General features: G+C 42.0%; 1 protein-coding gene across 1 annotated transcript; it reads right to left on the bottom strand.

Annotated features, from left to right (window-relative positions):
• Nucleotides 1-11,305: 11,305 nt before the first annotated feature.
• On the bottom strand, nucleotides 11,306-18,069 carry LOC124660460 (beta-galactosidase 3-like). Its single transcript, XM_047198275.1, has 19 exons — nucleotides 17,887-18,069; nucleotides 17,709-17,804; nucleotides 17,480-17,592; nucleotides 17,288-17,354; nucleotides 17,093-17,185; nucleotides 16,843-16,986; nucleotides 16,354-16,442; nucleotides 16,065-16,170; nucleotides 15,802-15,889; nucleotides 15,602-15,720; nucleotides 14,553-14,717; nucleotides 14,144-14,328; nucleotides 13,858-13,961; nucleotides 13,448-13,557; nucleotides 13,171-13,278; nucleotides 12,905-13,015; nucleotides 12,620-12,831; nucleotides 12,187-12,523; nucleotides 11,306-11,416 (listed from the first exon to the last, which is right to left on the bottom strand). Exons 1-19 carry the CDS (start codon nucleotides 18,067-18,069, stop codon nucleotides 11,306-11,308), a joined length of 2,541 nt encoding a protein of 846 aa, XP_047054231.1.
• Between the last annotated feature and the right edge of the window lie 1,809 nt (nucleotides 18,070-19,878).

Here is a 19,878-nt window from a genome sequence, read left to right as displayed (position 1 = left end):
GTGCTTGCAAATAACTCTGTGTATGAGCGGCATATTCATGGGCTTATGGGGGGGGGGGGGATAATCCACTCGTACAGAAATTAATTTTGTGACCAGGTATCAGTTGCAAAGCTAGAATCCCCAATTTAATATTATTAGCCTTTTCAAGTTCATGTTCGGTAAAATGAATTGTATCATCAACTTATTGTAGGATAAAGAGGCCATGATATACTAGATCAGCACTACTCCCACAGTTTCATGTATTTTTTTGCATGCCCGGTCATAATTGATAGCAGGCCAACCACAATGCTAAGTAACACGAGAGATAGTGAGTCGACCGGTTGAAGTACTTTTATTGTTTGGAAGTAATCCTAAATGTCATGATTTACCTTTAATTATGGCAACGCCGCCTCCCGGCATGAAGCTATGAACCCATTCACATCATTTTTCAAAGAAACCCTTCATCCTAAGGGTCTGTTAGAGAAATGACCATTTGACCTTTTCACGGGCCTTCGCGAAATCAATTTTAATAGCGCTCGACTCGGCTTCTTCTGGTGTAATCTATGCAGATATTGCCAAGATTGTAAACAAAACATTGTTTGAGCCAGTAGTGCTACAATTTCCATATTTTGAAGTTTCTTTCTGACATGTACTATATTAGTATTAGAAAAAATGATCTACTAGTTTTATTTATTTCAAGAGAATATTTATTGCAAGAAAGCTCGTTTCTTCCCCATTGTGAAAGAGACCTGAGACAAAAAAATAATTTCTTCGCTTCAGAGTTTTAAGCATCTGAAAAATCAATCACAGCCCAATTCTCTTCTCATTTTTAATCGCTTTGAATAGCGCAAAAATGATTACAGAAAACACTAATAAAAAAGGAGAAGAAATGGCCGAAAACTGGAACCCTTTTCTAACAGATGAATAGTTAAACCTTTTCTCTTTGGATATTGGCACTTGATGTCTCCATTGAATATCCATCATGTCTTTGTTCTTGAAAACAATAGTGCACTCAAAATCAGGGTATTATTATTGTGCCTATATACTAAGTTTTTTTTATTTGAATTGGCCTGTATACTAAGTTGGTCGTGTGGTGTTTTCATCTCCCATTTTGCATTTTTCCTTTTCGCTGATAGAAAATTAAGACATGTCTCCCTATCTTATGTCCTCGACCTCAACCTTTCCTATCCTACAGGAAGCCGTAAAGGCTGCTTAGAATAGTGTCCCTTGACAAATGGAGCTTCAGGTCGGGAGCTAGCAGGAGACCGAACATGATTAGATTCTCTGGTACGTGATTTGTCAAAATTAATTAGAGGAATTAAAGCAGTGTGACGACAGTTTGGCGCGCACTCACTTCACCTAGTCACCTGGCGTCCATATCAGACTTGATCCATCAGCTGCACTGCTACTAAGCTGATATTTGAGTAGTTTACTTTCTTTCATTTTCTCGATTTGGTTTTCCCTCACGTCTTCGTTGTAACTGGTGAGAGAGAAACGACCCTGATGGAACATCAGTATACGACATCATCATCATAAAAACTTCCCTTTCACTGTAGTGTCGGCAGATGGGGAAAAATATATCTAGCTGCAATTCTTCGTATAGATGTCAACAAAGTTGTATGCATTCCATGAGGAGAAATTTCTGAAAAGAAAAGCCCCAATTGGTCCGGATGACAACAAGAACGACTGATTGGACATTCGAACAAAAAAACAACAAGAAACTTTGATTTCTCAAGAAGAAAACCCTTGCTGAGAACTGCTGGAAGTAGTATTATTATCTTATTGTAAGGGGGAGCCATATATTTTCTTGCACCTGCTTCAGATGTGAACATCGCGCTTAAAAGCAGCACGGAGCAATCATACACCGGTCCCTACATGTATATACGTATGCCGTATCCTCCGAAACTTGCACTGTTACAGCGTGTACATCTCCTGGTGTCTCTTACAGCAAAGAAATGGCTGGATGATCTAATGTAGGCTACAGTCGTAGTATGCGAGACATACTTGGTATGGTGCTATTCCTAATACTGGTCCATGCTTGTAATTAAGAAAAGGATTTGCAGTTGAACAGCCTGGCTAATCTTAGCCACGATGAGTTGTTGGCTAATCTTCTGAAATAATACGACACTTATAAGGCTTTGCTTGACAAGTCTCTAAATGCAGACAATCTTCTGCAACAACCCAGATGCTTGGGCGAAAATTCCGGCTATACTCCCAACCCTTACTGAAAGATAATCTGAATTTTACTACGTTCTAGCTATAAGATTTTTTTCGATAAAGATGCTAGCTATAAAATGTTTGTCTATTAGACGAGGAATATTGTGAAAGTTTCCATCAGATTCTTCAAAGCTATGAAAAAAAGAATTACGTGCCACACAGAAGCTCCTGCGCGGCTGCGCGTACAATTTGAATAGTTGAAGCTCAATTTGAGCTCATGGTAGATGCCAAGAGTTTTTTTTAGAGAAACAGGCCAAGAGTTGGGAGGAATGATTCTGTTGAGATGTCACGTAACTGCGACTGTTATCTACTGTCATTGAGTCAACGAAGAACACTAAAGAGAGCAACAACTTAACTGATGGGGAATATGAAAGGAAAAGGCGTGAACCGAACTAGACGGAACTGCCCTTAATTAAGTAAGAGAATCCTCACACAACATCAGCATTCCAATACTGTTAATCTAGAACGTTCATGATTCATTGTCCATTATGATATGCGGTAGTTCACTTGTGGTTCAAACTCATAGCTACATTAGTGAGCCTGATATGCAATTCGTTTGCTAGCATCCTGAACTGTTACCTGTTGGTGCTACCAGGGCACCGTGCATCAAGAAAACTCAATGGACCAAAGACCATAACAACATGTTCACAGTAATTCTGAAACTAAATCTATGTAGATGTACACTTCCATGTTCTTATATCACGTAAAAGCAAGCAGACTACAACTTCAAATTTGATTTTTGGTGAGCATATTTGCAATGGTGGAAACTCTCAGCTGAGTATCACTAAGACCAAACGAACAGTCTGATTCAACGGCAAGTGTTTTAGTGATGCCAGGGCATATATATATTCTCTGAATCCTTCCTCTGACAGTGAAACTATACAGCTATTGATGTTCAGACTGCCTGCACAGAATAATGGACTGCTTAGGAAATATACAAACCTTGGTTTGGTCAACTAAATCTAGATCTCTGTACAAGAATAGCTCTTCGACCACCCATGGAACGCATGATAGCTTGGAAAATGGAATGTTAAGACCTCCAAGATGTAGTACAATTCCAGTTGTACCATTACGGCATTCTGCAAAGTCAGAACTGACAGTCATCCAGTATCAAGACTAATTTCATGTGCTACTGATCCAAATCCACATGAATTAACATCCCTAAAAAGTCAGGTTTGATGGTTCTAGATTTCTAAGATTAGTATCATGTTCGATTTATGTCAAGTTGTAAATGTTACCTTCTCAACGACAGATAGAGAGCTTGGATGCTGGCAGATTCCTTGTTGGTAGCATCTGCATATTCCACCGGGGTCTCCAAAGCTTGCAAACTTGATTGAAGATAATTTTTTTTTCCTTTGGGGCAAGATAACTGTACTTTTGCGGCTACTCTGCCATCACCTGATATACTTTTACCCCGGGACTCCAGGTATATGAATAGATAGTTATCTGACACAAACGAAAAATTTGGAAGATGAAGATACCGCTTAAAATAAAAGTGTTTGCATGGTATCTTCGTCGTGAGGTCATTCTCACTAAAGATAATCTTGCCAAACGCAACTGGCATGGAAGTAAAAAGTGTGTCTTCTGTCACCATGACGAGAGTATTAAACACTTATTATTTCAATGTAAGAGCATGTCTAACAGGCCCCTTATAACCCGCTCACCCCGTAAAATTCCGGCGGGATACGGGGCAGACGCGGTTTGGGCCGTCTAGCAGGCCCCGTATTCGGGCCGGCCCGTTTCGGCGGAATACGGGGCCCAGGAAATCCGCATCGCCGCCCCCCTACTTATACCGGGCGAAGGTGCGAGTGAGGGGTTAACCCCTCACTCGCAACCCTAGCTCCGTCGTGCGCCGCCGCCTCCCCAGTTAGCTCCGGCGAGAAATCCCGCCCACCCCAACTCCGCATTTCAACCGCCGGTCGGCATGTCCGCACGCAGCCGCAGTACCGCCTCGCCGGCGAGCGGATCGAAGCGATCCCGCTCGCCGGACACCGTCGACGAGGCGTGGCGTCTCCAATGCAAGCGCTCCGCCGCCGGGAGCCGCCGTGCGGCCTGCAAGTAAGCCGGCTCCTCCTTCGCCCCGCCGAAGCTCCGTGAGTTCGCGGCGGGCGGCCTCTGGTACAAGGAGGATCCGCCGCTCAAGCCGATGAGCGTCCCCAAGTTTGAGGAGTGGCGCGCCGAGTGGGAGCGCCACCGCCGGGCGAAGGCGGCATGGAACGCGAGCATTGGGAGCACCAGCGGCGGAGGAGCTCCGCTCGCCGGTGAGGAGGAGGAGGAGGAGGACCCGGACTTCTTGAAGGCGATAGAAGAGTCCCTCAAGGACGACGCCGAGAAGAAGAGGGCGGAGGAGGAAGATAGGGCGGCGGCCATCGCCGCCGTGAAGGAGGCGGAGTTGCGGGAGGCGGAGGCGGACGCGTACATCGTCGACCTCTCCGACTAGAAGTCGCGATCCATTTAGGATCGCGCATTTTGTATGTATATACGTTGATCCGTATGTATGATCGACGAACTATGAATATGAACAAGTTTCTCGGGGTTTAAATTTACAAATTTACGGGGTGAAATACGGGGTCTGCTAGACGGAACGGCGTATCTACGAGCACTTTTTTTATACGGGGTGAAATAGTCGCGAAATACGGGGCAGAAAAGTAAGGGGCCTGCTAGACATGCTCTAAGTTTGCTAGGTCTATATGGTCAGCCATCCAAATAGGGTCTACCTTATACCCACCACGTAGTGTTGCCAATATATTTGGCAATTGGCTCAATGGTGTGCCTGTTAGGTTTAAGCGTCCTATTAGGATAGGAGTGATTGCCGTTATTTGGTCGCTGTGGCTATGTAGAAATGATACGAATTTCAATAATATTTCTTCCTCTCTTATGCAGGTCATATACCGGTGCACAGCTACGCTTCTCTCATGGGTACCACTTCAGCGGGTGGAGCATCGAGACCTCTTTACGGAGGTGTCTTCACGGTTGGAGGATACGGCGAGGGATATTTTTTCCTAACATGGGTAACAATGTGATCTTCGGCTTGATCCACCTAGCTAGTTGTTTTATTTCTCAAGAACTTTCGATTTTTGTCGTCGGGGATTATTGGTGTTTTTCTAACACATATTTATGTGGTTGTGTGCACCATAGTTATGCAGAGTCCGAGTCTATTGCTTAAAGTAATAAAGTGCCTATTTTCAAAAAAAAAAAAAACTGACACAAACGAGCAGACACTTGTTTGCAACTCTTCTGGAAAATGTATTCTTCGTTCGATTCCCATCCCACTCCTCGAAAACCACAAAGGTGTTCCCTAATGGGTGAAACCATGATCCTGGAACATTGTTCCTTGACCAAAAGTGAAATAAAAATATGAAACATAAGAGAATAATGACATAAAATAATTAGGATTTTGAGCTGTGCCAAATTATGTCTCGGTACCATCTTTGAGTTGTATACTTCACTTATATGACGAACAGTCGACTAATGTAATAGTATATGGGCCATGTATTTTATATTCCATGCCATTGTATTTGTATTCGAAACCACTTTTGTGACTGTAATTTTCCAACTATAAATAAATAGTGTACCAAAAAAATTATGTTTTACCATCAAAGTACGTAATCGGACAGTGAAGATACGTCTTACATTTGTTGCAAATGACACAACAATTTCGAGAGTAATTTCCATATTTTGTAGTTCTTGCTGGTGTGTTATTTGTAGATTTTTTTTTGATAATGGGTGCTTTATTAGTTAAATTCAGGCAACTACACCCGACAGTGGCGAAGGACGAAAAAATCTAAGGTATGACGAACCTTAAATGATGTAAATACCAAAATAGTCTTAAAAACAGTAATGATATTTTAATACAATAAAAATAAAAATATATTTGATTATAAGTAGAACCTAAAAAACATACCAATAATGCTAACTCAATGGCAAAGCATTATATCTTTAAAAAAATATAATGTAATTCGAACAATCAAGATGTTTGATTATCTCTCGTTCACGCAACTCAGTTTTGATTATCTTTTTTGCTGGAAAATTCCTTTCAGTTTTTCATGTCACCACGGGTAAACCCAATGTCATCTTAATGGGGTAATAACGTGATCGGAGAAAGTATGACGTTCATTTCGAATAGCTTAAAATCTTTGAAGTCTTCTATTCTATAAGTATGTATAATGAATAACTCAGCCTTATTTTGTATATACTAGGATGCATTCAATAATAAATTTATGTACTACAAGCAATGTTATTTACACTAAATCTAGAATACGAGTTTATGTTTGGAGGTAAAATAGTTTATGTTTTTGGTCTGTAATCAATTTTGCGCAGTGTTCACCGAAACACGTATAACTTTCTCATACGGAGTTTGTTTTCGACATATAACCACTTAAAATTTTCAGAAAAAATATGTGTATCTAAATATATTCACCAAAAATCAAGGTAGGGTGGCTGCCCTACCTTGCCTTACTGGGAGCTTCGCCCTTGACACCCGGCCTCTGCATAGATGCACACAACCGTTCTAATTAAAGTCTGAAGGAACACAAAAGTAAAAAAACAAAAAAGACGAATTACATATCGCCTAAGGAGGAAGTGGTGGCCCAAACTGCCACTCATCTAGGGAAAAAGTATTCCACCCCGTAGCTTTCCAACCGTGTACAGACCTCCGTAAAGAGATCACGGTTCTCCACTCTTTGCAGTGTTGATCACGAACGAAGAATACCGGTAGTATAACATGCAAAAGAGAATAATTCTAATCATTAAATTTTTTGTCATTTCTACATAGAGACCATACAAAGGCAAAAGCTCAAATCCTAATAAGTATTTTAAACCTGCGATCAATACCATGACGCCAATTACCAAAGATATTAGCTACACTAGTCGGAGGATACAGATCAGAAGTTACTTGGATGCATGACCATATAGATCTAGCAAAGCGGCACCGGAAGAACAAGTGTTTAATCGTCTCATTGTGATGACAGAACACACACACTGACTGCTTCCAAGCCAATTTCACTTAACAAAATTATCTTTGGTTAGGATTACCCCTCGACGTAAATACCAACCAAAAATCTTAATTTTTAGTGGTATTTTTATCTTTCAAATTTTCTTGTTCTTATCGACTGATATATCAGGTTAGATAACCGCATTGTATAATTAGCTTACAGTAAATTTTTCATTGGAATGTAAGTTCCAACGAAATTCATTAGGACCTATAAAAAGTTGAATGGGTTCCAAACGAAGAAGTAAGACATTCCACGCAACTAGCATCGGGCCATATAAATATCATCTAAAAGTCACTAAAGGAGGCGAGGTCGCCATTACTAAAGCAATGGTATGATTTTTCCGACGAACAATACTATATATCGCAGGATATTGTTCAGAAAGAGGCATATTCCCTAACCAGGAATCCTCCCGGAACAGTATATGCGATATATCATTTATCGAAAAAATATCATATTTGAAGAAAAACTTCTTTGTAGCCATTAGGCTGGCCCAAAAATGCGAGTCCCCAGGTTTGGATTTGGGATAACGCTTTCTCGCCGATGTATTTTCTTAACCGGTAAGAAGCTTGAACAATCACTTACCTATTAAGGCCGAGTTTTTAACCTCAAGGTCATGAAAACCCAACCCACCATATGTTTGGGACGACATACAACATTCCATTTAACCAGTCGATATTTCTTTTTCTCGCTATCCCCTTGCCAAAAAAAAATCGATCGATAATAATCGAGCTTGTGTGGAACACCTTTAGGAAAGAAAGATAGCATATACAGTACCATATTAGTAAGTACCGAATTAATGAGTACCAGTCCTCCTCCTAGGGATAACATTTTACCTTTTCAACTACTAAGAAGCTTCTGAAGTCTTTCCTCCACTAGTTTCCACTCAGCAATTGTTAATTTCTGATAATGAATCGGGATCCCGAAATAGTTGATAGAAAATTGGTCTTGCCCACAACCAAACAAATCTGCATATGCGGCTGCTGATTCCTGAGCTTCGCCGAAGCAAACAATTCACTTTTATGGAAGTAATTTTGAGGCCCGATAATTGCTCAAAAGCAACCAAGATTAACTTGAGATTTCGAGCTTTATCGAGGTCATGTTCCATGAATAAAATTGTATCATCGGCGTATTGAAGGATTGATAGGCCACCATCAAATCATCCCTTCAATCTGACCATCGGACTTAGCATGTTCGATCAAGATAGTGAGCATACCAGCCACAATGTTAAATAACACTGGTGATAGAGGGTCACCTTGGCGCAAACCTTTTCTTGTCTGGAAAAATCGACCTGTGCCATCATTAACACGGATCGCAACACTTCCTCCAGACACGAAATCATTGATCAAAGCACACCATTCTGGTGAAAACCTTTCATCCTAAGCTTCCGATGAAGGAAGGACCATTTAACTTTATCGTATGCCTTTTCAAAATCTAGTTTTAAAATAACCTCATTCACCTTTTTGTATGCAGTTAATGCACCGCCTCATGTAGGACAACTACCCCATCAAGGATAGTACGTCCTTGCATGAATGCGGTCTGCGACGTCAACACCACATGATCAGGCACTGTATTTAGTCTAATGGTGGCCACTTACGTGAAAATCTTAAAACTTACGTTTAAAAGATAGACAGGTCTATATTGTTGAATCCTTTCTGCCTCCTTAACCGTAGGTAACAAGATAACCTCACCAAAATTTAGACGAAATACTTTTAACTATCCAGCGTGTAAAACACTAAACATTTGCAGAATATCTGTTTTAATAGCGTCCCAAAAAGTCTGATAAAATTCAGCAGGAAAACCATCTGAACCTTGAGCTTTGTTGTGTTCCATTTGGAAAGTTATTTGTAAATACAACAAGAAGTAGACAAAACCATCGTGTGAGCTAGAACTGCTCATTTTCCATATTCTGTAGTTCTTATATCAGTTTTATTTATTTCAGGAGAATATTTATTGTTAGAAAGCTTGTTCTTTCCCAATTGCGAAAGACCTGAGCCCAAAATAATCTCTTCTCTTCAGAGTTTTTAAGCATCTGAATATCAATCACAGCCCAATTCTCTTCTCATTTTTAGTCACTTTACCTTTTCGAAGAGCGTACATAAACTCTCTAAATAGCATCTACCCAATTTGAAATGGCACAAAATGATTACAGAAAAAAAAAACTCAGAAAAAAAAGAGAGAAGAAACAGCCATGAAAGTGGGAACCCTTTTTGTTTAAGCAAGGTGCTAACATATGAATAGGTAATTGTTTTCTCTTTGCATATTAGCATTTGATGTCCCCATTTAATATCCATCTTGTATTGTACTACATGCTCACACAATAAACGACCGTTTACGCTTGTACTCAGCCACTGTGCTAGCTAGTAATTCTTGAACAACAGCAGTGCACTCACAATCATGGAAAAGGTGTCTCCGTTTCCTGAACAGAAGACTGAGTTGTACTATTATTATTTGTGCCTATATACTAAGTTTTTTTTTTTGAATTGTCCTATATACTAAGTTAGTCGTGTGGTGTTTTCATCTCCCGTTCCACCTTTTGCCTTTTTGCTGACAGAAAATTAAGACATGCTTCCCTATCTTGTGTCCTCGACCTCGTCCTTTCCTATCCTACAGGAAGCTGTAAAGGCTGCTTATAATAGTGTCACTTTGACAAACTGAGCTTCAGGTCCGGAGCTAGCTGGAGCAGGAGACCGATCATGATCAGATTCTCTGGTATGTGATTTGTAAAAAATAATTAATAGGATTAGAGGCAGTGTGGCGACAGTTTGGCGCGCACTCACCTCACCTAGTCACCTGGCGTCCATATCAGAGCTGATCCATCAGCTGCATGGTAACCGGACGCTGCTCCTAAAGCTGATATTTGAGTCGCTTACATTCTTTCATTTTCTCGATTTGGTTTGTCCTCACGTCTTTGTTGTAACCTGTGAGAAAAGAGAGACGACCCTGATGCAACATCAGTATACGACATATATGCACCATCATCATGAAAATTTCCCTCTCACTGTGGTGTCGGCAGATGCAGGCTAGGAAGAGAAAAATATCTAGCTGCCATTCTACCTAGATCCTCCAAATGATGTACAACCCCTGCACACTGCAAGAAAGCTGTATATACCCGATCGGAAGAACTTTCTGAAACTGTGGTTGTATACGAGACACACTTGGTATGATGCTATTCCCTAATACTGCTCCATGCCTGCTGTAATTAAGAAAGGGATGGCAATTGAACCAGACTGGCTAATCTTAGCCACGATGAGTTGTTGGCTAATCTCTGAAATAATGCAGCACTTGAGACTAGCTTGACAAATCTCTAAATGCAGACAATCTTCTGCAATAACCCAGATGCTTTGGCGAAAGTCCGGGCTATACTCCCAAGCATTACTAAAACAGAATCTGAAATTTACTACATGCTGCTATAAGATGTTTGTCTATTAGACGAGGAATATTGTGAAATTTTCCATCAGATTCTTCAGAGCTAAAATCACAAGCTCCTGCCCGTACAATTTGAATATTTTGAAGCTCAATTTGAGTTCATGCTAGATGCCAAGATTTTTTTTTTAGAGAAACAGGCCAAGAGTTGTGAGGAATGATTCTGTTAGCTGAGATGTCGGTACCTGTGAATGTTATCTACTGTCACTGAGTCAACGAATAGCACTAAAGAGAGTAGCAACTCAATTCAAGGGGAATTGTTTCGATAAAATTGGAGGGGAATATGAAAGGAAAATGTGTGAATCGAACTACATGGCACTGGCCTTAATTAAGTAAGAGAAGTCCTAACACTACATCAGCATTCCGATATTGTTGATCTAGAACGTTCATGATGCATTGTCCAATATGATATGCGGTAGTTTACTCATGGTTCAAACTCATAGCATTTTTTTTTGTGAAACTCATAGCTACATTAGTGGCCTGATATGCAATTCGTCTCGTCAGTATCCTGAATTGTCACCTGCCAGTAGTACCAGGGCACCGTGCATGAAGAAAACTCAATGGACCAAAGACTATAACATCATGTACGCTTCCATGTTATATTAGGTAAACGCAACCAGCATTACAACTTCAAATTTGATTTTTGATGAGCATATTTGCAGTTGTCGAAACTCTTAGATGAGTAGAAATCACTAAGAACAGTCTGCTTCAACGGCAAGTGTTTTGGTGACGCCAGGGCATATATCTTCTCCGAATCCCTCCTTTGACAGTGAAACTGTACAGCTATTGATGTTCAGACAGGCCTGCACAGAATACTGGACTGCTTAGAAAATATGCAAAGTTTGGTTTGGTCAACTAAATCAAGATCTCTATCCAATAATAGATCTTAGACCACCCATGGAATGCATGATAGCTTGGAAATGAAATGTTAAAACCTCCTAGATGTCTAATAGTACAATTCCAGTTGTATCTGCATTTTGCAAAGTCAGAACTGACAGTCATCGGATTTCAAGACTAATTTCATGTGCACTGATCCAAATCCACGTGAATCAACACCCCAAAAAAGTCATATTTGATGGTTCTCGATTTCTAAGATTAATATCATGTTCGTTTTTACACAAAGTTTTAAATAGCCGGCTATAGCCTTTTGGGAGACCTGCCGCTGCGGCTGTGCCATTTATAGGCTAAATGAAAAAAAGGCGATAATAGCCGGCTATAGCCATATTTAGCTGCTAAACCTAATGTATTTTGAATTTCTCTTCTCTTTTCTTATTTATTTCTTGTTTTCTGAAATTTGCGTTCAATATGATTAGATAAAACTTGTGAGTTGAATAATTGAATGCTTGTTTGTTTTGAATAGTTGAATAAGTTGTATCATGAATCATGTTTGAGTCATTGTTTTTCTCTTTTTTTGTAAGATATGACTGAAATATTTAATTTTTTTGAAAAACCGCTAAATGGAATAGCCCGCTATAGCCCGGCTATAGCCTTTTATAGCCTCAAAAAATATCGCGGCTAAATGAGATAGCCGGTTATTTTAAACTATGTTTTTACATCAAGTTCTAAATGTTACCTTCTCAACGACAGATAGAGAGCTTGGATGGTGGCAGCTTCCTTGTTCGTAGGATCTGCATGTTCCACTGGGGTCTCCCAAGCTTGCAAACTTAATGGAAGAGATTTGTTTGCCCTTGGGGCAAGACAATTGTACTTTTGCTGCTACTCTGCCATCATCTGAGACACTTCTATCCCAGGACTCCAGGTCTACGGAAGGATGGTTCTCTGACACAAAGGAGCAAATGCTTGTCGCGACTCTTCTCGAAAATGTAATCTTCGTGGGATCCCCACCCTGCTCCTCAAAAACCACAAGGGTGTTCCCTGATGGGTGAAACCATGACCTTGGGACATGGTACCTTTACCAAAAAGTAAAATAAAAATGTGAAACACAAGAGAATAATGACAAAAAAAGATATTAGGATTGTGAGCTGTGCCAAATAATGTCTCAGTACCATCTTTGAGTTGGCTTCCCGCACCCAGATCTGCACTTGTCTGGAGAAAATGTCCCTCTGTAGTTACAGCTGGAATTGCACCTGTCATCAGTAGAACTAGTCCTGAGCCAATACCTCCCTATGGCATTTCCATTCAACCAAGCCATGCCTTTCCCCATAGACAGCATGTCTAACCCAACTGGGTCATTTCCTTGTGGAACTTCAACATTTACCTAGAAGTACTTGGATCAGTATATGTAATAGGCTCTGAAGAATTCATCGAAAATAAAGATTGTAAAATGTTACCTTGTACCATGTCAAAGGCTGATCTTTTGGAGGCTCAGATTGTGGCCGCCACCTTTGGTTATTCGCCTGATCGGGTTTGAACAAACTGTAATGTTCACCTTCCAACCCAATCTACCAACAAATACATAAAGGAAGCACAGAAAAACATCAACCTCGGTTATCTCAAATTCTGGACACAAAACGCAGGAGGGCCGAAACAATAGTGGCTGCAAAAGTAGGACGTACTTCCTTAAGAAATTTTATATGAAGAATCTTGATGAAAGTACCTTGTATGCCCAATTATTTGAAGACAAATCTATGGTTCCATTTTTTATCCCAGAGATGTTAACACTTGTAAGGCCAGCTCCTACCCATTCATAATAGATTCCTGCATTCTTAGAAAGTGCATAAAATTCTAATCATGTAAAGCAGTTTTAACCAACAGACATAAGTTTCTTCTCAAAACTGTATAATATGCATATCTATGGACATAAAATAGCATTGGCACGTAAACAACGGCATACAAGGAATGAATGTTAATAATTTCCAAAGGTAGGCTCTTACATGCAATCCAACAGTCATACTCAGAAGTGCAATGTCATTCTTCCCAGCCTTCAAATTAATGGGCATATGCACACTGAAACTTGATTGTGAGCCATTACCATATGCACTACCTGAGATTACGATAGAGCAACTCAAATTCGAGAGAACTGTAAATTTAAGAACCACTAGTATCTAAAGGTGAGAGAAATTGCTGGCAATGTACAATTCAGCCGTTTGAAAATACTGTCATAATGATGCCAGTATAAACAAGCTCTCTACTTTGTAAGGTTATTTTTTGACCATCCAGAAAAAGTTGATACTCAGAAGATCCATATAGGCTGAATTAGAACTGCAGAAACATCCCAGCAAACGTCTACTCGAAGATACTACTTAATATGGTTTTTCAGCATAGAGTAGAGTAAGCAACAGACCTATAAGCATATTATTCAGGAATGCGTGTACACCATGGCCTTCGGAGTCAATATTAAGAACTGGATGGTCCACACTTGCAGGGTAACTTATGTTCACATCAAAACTGCGAATTTCATCAAAAGAATGGATCAGGATGTCACATGCAGAACTGGAGGTGCACAGGATAGTACGGAACAAAATATATTAGAATATTATTAATAGCAAGACCACCACCCCTCTTCAGTTGTTACCAGGCTTACCAACATACAGAATAAGCATGCATGAAACAGCCCGTAGAAGACCAACCTTGTTGTATACCACAGGTAGTCAGTAGAGTCTTTCGTTGTATTAATATGGTCTACAAATCCATTTTGTACGAAGTCCTTTTTATCCCAAATCCCAATTGTTTCTGTAAAAATGCTCCATGGGTCAGGTTGTGATGCTTGCTGAGTTTCCGGAACCATGTCCATCATCAAAGTTTGAGACCGAACCTGAAGATGATCAATCATTAAGAGCAAAAGTGAGAAGTTTAAGAAAAAATGGCGTGCTAGATATTGTGTTTATCAATTAAAAATTGAATAATCTGATGTTGGCTATCTCCTTTTCAATTCTTCTGCTAATTCATGTTTCATTTTCCAGGGAGGATGTTATTCATCTTAATGACAACAATGGATGTGTTTTTATTCTCAAAAACACTACAAGGAAAATTGAATACCTTTGCAGTGTTGAAAACCACATTCTTGCAGTCAGGTAGGATACTAACTGACCAAGCAGGAAGATCATATTGTATGTCCCTAAAAGTGACAACTTTGTCGTTTTCCGAGTCGATGTTAGCTAGGAATGCAGCACATCCTCCCGAGTGATCAGTGTAAACGTCAGCCTGCAAACAAAAGTTGACACAATCATTCCATAAGGTATTAGAGGAAAGGATTAGACAAAATTAAGGAGGAACAAGATGTAGAATTTTAAAAAGGGTGTTAGAATTGTGTCGAATATGTGCATAGGACTAGAGTTTTTTCTTTGATAAAGAGCAATATATTAAGGTAGTATAGGGCTATAATTGTTGTTCTATCATTTAAAGGATTGGTACACATAAGAAAGCACTGTCCAATGTGGAAGAAGATTGATGGAACCATCAGAGTGGTACCATCCTCAAAAAGTGATTCTAATGGTGATCTTGTATCCCTATAAAATGAAATGTTCAATGAAGTGTGGGTATTGGATTCGGCGAGCTTTATCATGTGACACTTACCAAAGAAAGTTTCTCTTTCTAAAAGTTCGGTGATTTTGGAGCTATGACAGTGTTCTTTGGTGCATTCTCGGGTATCGGAGATATCAAGATAAGCCATAGATGATAACCAACTTTTAGAACACCTTTTCTTACAAAAATTAAATATTAATTTTTTTATTTTCCATGGTAACTAGTACACATCAAAGGAGCCACGTGGAAGCTTTTCATTTTTTCGATCTTTTTTTTATTTTTTTTCACAGATTAAAAATGTGGTCGAAACTGCCAACATAGCCTTTCATAGAAATAGTATGTGCACGTACAAATGTAGCTAGAGATTGACTTACAGTGATCTATAAATATGAAATAGTATGTATCATGTAAACATAAGATGCTATTTACAAAAGAGATCAATTTTCTTAATTTTCAGACTAAATGGCACCCATGTTTGTGAGGTAAGTAAGCATATCGGATATAACTGAATCCTCTAACTATGTTTGATCACTCATAATCCAAGGGCAGACAGTAAAGCTTACCTCTTGTTGAGGGCCAAGAGAAAGTAATGTTGAGTTTCCATAAAGCAGAGAATGTTCGCACAATTTTATAGATTTGTGAAGCTCCATCAGATGTGCCCATTTTGGAAGTCTCCTAAGGCCTGAAATCCAGACCAATGAACAATAATAGGATGTTCTAGGCATAATATTATTGATGGATCCAAAAGAAATATAGCCCTAACCATATTCATCGATTGGTGCATCATAGTCATAGCTAGTTGTAATGAACGGTCCTCCAGTAGTGCGACCAAAGTTTGTTCCACCATGGTACTTGAGAATAGTGAAGACTTGGTCAGTTTTCAGTAGGATGAAATCATCATCAGTTACACTGCCGGCGGAATCTATTTTTTAGATGCTTGACCATAATTAACAGAAGATAAATATATAAAGTGCAAAGTTACAATATGTGTTTTAGGATCAAGTTAGAACATGACTATGGCAATACCACATAGTAATTCTGGACGCTGCCGCCTTTCCCGAAAAAACGTGCAACAGAAAATGCAACATCCTCAGGGGGTCTGTGGGGATTACTTTCACCAAAATTCTGGAACCTAAAGAAAAAATAGAATATAAAAGAAGCAGGATATTATTTCCTTATCTTTCTGAGAATAATAGATATAAAAATGTGATATGCAGCATTTGCTTCATACTGTATTAGGAACAATAACAAGAGAAGCAATTGTAAATTGCAATAGTCTAATAGGTTCCTAATGGAAGTGTGCCAAATGCATTACCATCCTGGCCAATTCTCTGTCCAAATTTTTGGCTTAGTTGGAGAATTTGGCTCAAACTGATCGCAATAGAATGAGTTGCAGGTGTTTATCTGCAAATTTGAGTTGCATCAATGAATAGATCTGCCAACAAAAATTGTACTGCATCTGCTAAAAACTCTAATATTTCAGCATGTGTCAAGTACCACGCTCATGAATGTAACCCGGATGTTGCAGCAGTTCTGTATCATTAATGACAAACTACCTGTTGCTTAGGCTTTTAAATATCTTGTACTTCATCTGGTAAGAACTTACAGTCAAATTTGAAGATAATTTCAGGAACAGGCCATTATTCAGCAAACAGATTAATGGCAAACAAACATTGCAGTTGTGCTAGTTTATCCGAAAAGAAATGATGACACGCCTCATATGGCTGAGTTATGGCATGTTCGATGAGGCAATCCTGTGTTAACTGTTGCATAAAACAAAAGGCACTGAATGTCAGAAACTAACCACAGGATCAGGAGCATCGGACTGCTGGCACATGGTCCAAGGGACACCAGTGTTCTGAGCCAGAGCCATACTAGCTGCCCACATCGCGTATGCCTTGCCACCGGCCCCATAAGCTTGTTCATCACCTCCATACTCATTTTCAATCTGCAGTGCACAAATTCAACTTCAGATAATGTAATCCTGTCAATGTTTGAGGGAAAAAAAAAACCTGTCAACCGTGAGGAACGCCAAACTTGGCTGAGATCACGACCTGAGCTAGGATGATGTGCCCGCCCTGCGAAGCGAAGAACTGCTCGTTCTTCATCATGTCCACGATTTTCGTGGTGAAGCTCTGCATGTGAGACTGCATCCAGGAAATGTCGATAGGATTAACACGCAAACAGGAAAACTTTATTCAGAAGCCTGACCACAAAAAGCCGCCACAGAATTCAGAAGCCACCCTCACCTTGAACGGCTCATTGTTGGTGCGGAACACCGTTCCAGGTATGTAATGCAGCCACACCGGCAAGCCCCTGCAATTCCCACGCACAGATTAACACATACAACACAGAAAGGAAATCGCAGTATAGATGTAGAACTACAGCCAATCGCGGTCGTAACACTGCAAACGGTAAACGGAAGGGAGGCAGAGGCAGACCCGAAGTTCCATTCGGCGGCGACGAAGGGGCCGATGCGCAGCATGAGGTAAAGGCCGGCGTCCTTGACGACCCTAGCGAACTGCACCAGATCGAAGCGGTCCTCGAAGTAGTACTGCAACACATTGACCAGTCGCACATGAAAACCCCGCCCATTGTGAGCTTGTGACGAACAAACTAAATGCAGCACAACAAACTGATGCAGCGCTGGCTGGCGGCGCGCGGTCAGACCTGGCCGGGGGCGGTCTCGTGGCCGTTCCAGAAGACGTAGGTCTCGATGCAGTCGGCGCCGCCGTCCTTGGCTTCCGCCACCAGCTTGGGCCACATCTGCGAGCACGCGCAGTTATCGGGGTTACTACTACTATTGCTGTCCTACTACCAATGTGTGTGCTGGGGAGTAGGAGCGTACCGCGGGGACGCTTCGCGGGTAGTGGATAGAGGTGGAGATGAGCAAGCGGCGGCGGCCGTCGATGATGAGGGAGCGGTTGTCGTACGTCACACTGGAAGCGGCGGCGGCGTCGTCGACGAGGAGCAACGCAAGCAGAAACAGCAGCAGCAAGGGGAGCAACCGGCCGGCGTCGGGAGCGGCCATGGCTGGAGTGTGGGGTGGCGATGAGTGTACTGCGGTGCCGGTATAAATAGCGTGCGCGGTGGCGGCATTGCGCGAGGGAAAAGGACGGCGAGACGCCGCGCCGTGGAGTGAGGGCGGGTGGACGAAAGCGATGTGCTCGGAGATTGTAATTAGCGCACGGCGCGACCGGTGTTCCGTGCGAGGGACATATTGGATGATGCGCCTGTCTCTCTCCCTCGGCACGGCGTGCCGTGGCTGCCGGCCTGCCGTGCGACGGCCAGTATCACGTCATCTAGAGTCCAGACTTGGCCGTCTACAGTCGCGAACAAGAAGCAAAGGGCCCAATCCCATACGTCACGCAGCTGGATGACGCAAGGGAATCAGAAATGTCTTTCTACCACGTTTGATTCCTTGGAGCATCTCCAACGGGCGACGCATTTGAGACGTTCAAATTGTCGGAGAGCGTCCGTTTGCGCTCCCAAGCGGACGCGAAAATGACTGTAATGCGCAAATTGTCTGTTTGCATCGGGGGCACCCAACGGTCCGACGTATTTTGGACATCCCACTGTTTTGTTTTCCTGCTTCTTCTTTTCCTTTTTTGAAAAACTCTCCAATTTCTATATCGGTTGTAACGAATATTTGAAAGAGCAAGTTTAAACGCGAAAACAAGTTGTACTGACTATAAACTAATTCTCGAATCAAACAAGTTCAAACATATTTAACATACAAACTAGAAAATAAATTTGAAAACAAAGAAATTATAAACTAATTCTTGGCCTTCTTGTTAGAAGGCCCCGCCTCGTCGTCCTCACGAACGCGCCTCCTGCTTGTCACCTCCTTCTCGGAAGAGGAACTGCCGGACGACGCGTTCCTGGAGCTTGAGTTTCAGTCGGAGGACTGGTCAGTGGGGTCTTCGTCGTTGTCGTCGGTGAACGGACGACGATGCTCCGCCTGCGCCCTCGCCCGGGCCATTGCCTCCTTCCTTGCTGCCGCCGGCTCGTCCGCCGCCAGTCGTGCCCACTTGGCGTCGGAGTTCTCCTCCTGGCCGTCGATGCCAACGACGCATCCCTCCTCCTCGGCCTCCCTCGACGGGGATCTAGGGTCGCTGGGCGTCGCAGCCTTACCCACTAATGCCACCATCCCGGCGGTTTGCCCTCGTTGTCCGTGTCCGACGGCAACGACAAGTTGCTCATGGTTGCTAGCCGGTGCTAGAGAATAAGAAGAACAAGAATGGCAGCCGGTTGGACGTGATTAACAGCAGACGCATGGGTTATATTCAGCAGGGATTAATAGCGGCGCGTATAACGAAGAGGCATGTGGTTGCTCTTCCGCGGCGGTTCGACGCTCCATTCTGGCGGTTGGCGGGTTGATCGGCGCGGTTGCCACTCCGGCGGTTGACCTCCCCGGCAGTTGTTGTGCTTTAATTCGCGCCGATCAAGCCAGGGTCGCTGCCAGGAGGGCCCGTGGGGGAAGCGAGCGGACGCTCGGCGCGACCGCGCAGTGTCCGCGGAGACGCAAACGTGTCGCATATTTGCGCCTCGTTTGCGTCACTGCGGACGCCCCGGACACGATGCGTCGCCCCGCTGGAGCAGGGTGCAGGCGCATTTCCGGTCCGTGCAGACGCAAATGGTCGCGCAGCATCCGTTTGCGTCGCCCCGTTGGAGATAACGCATTTTAGCGTCTGAAAATGTCTGCGCATGTCCGTTTGCGTCGGGGGTGGCTCCAGCGGCACGACGCATTTTTTTTATCGATTTTCCATTTTTTATAACATGAAAACATAATTTACATAGTAAAAGAAAGGAAAAAAACCCTAAGAACGCCTGAGCCTAC

The sequence above is a fragment of the Lolium rigidum genome, chromosome 6 (genome assembly GCF_022539505.1).
Source record: "Lolium rigidum isolate FL_2022 chromosome 6, APGP_CSIRO_Lrig_0.1, whole genome shotgun sequence".
Classification (NCBI taxonomy): domain Eukaryota; kingdom Viridiplantae; phylum Streptophyta; class Magnoliopsida; order Poales; family Poaceae; genus Lolium; species Lolium rigidum.
This window is presented reverse-complemented; position numbering and strand designations above follow the sequence as displayed.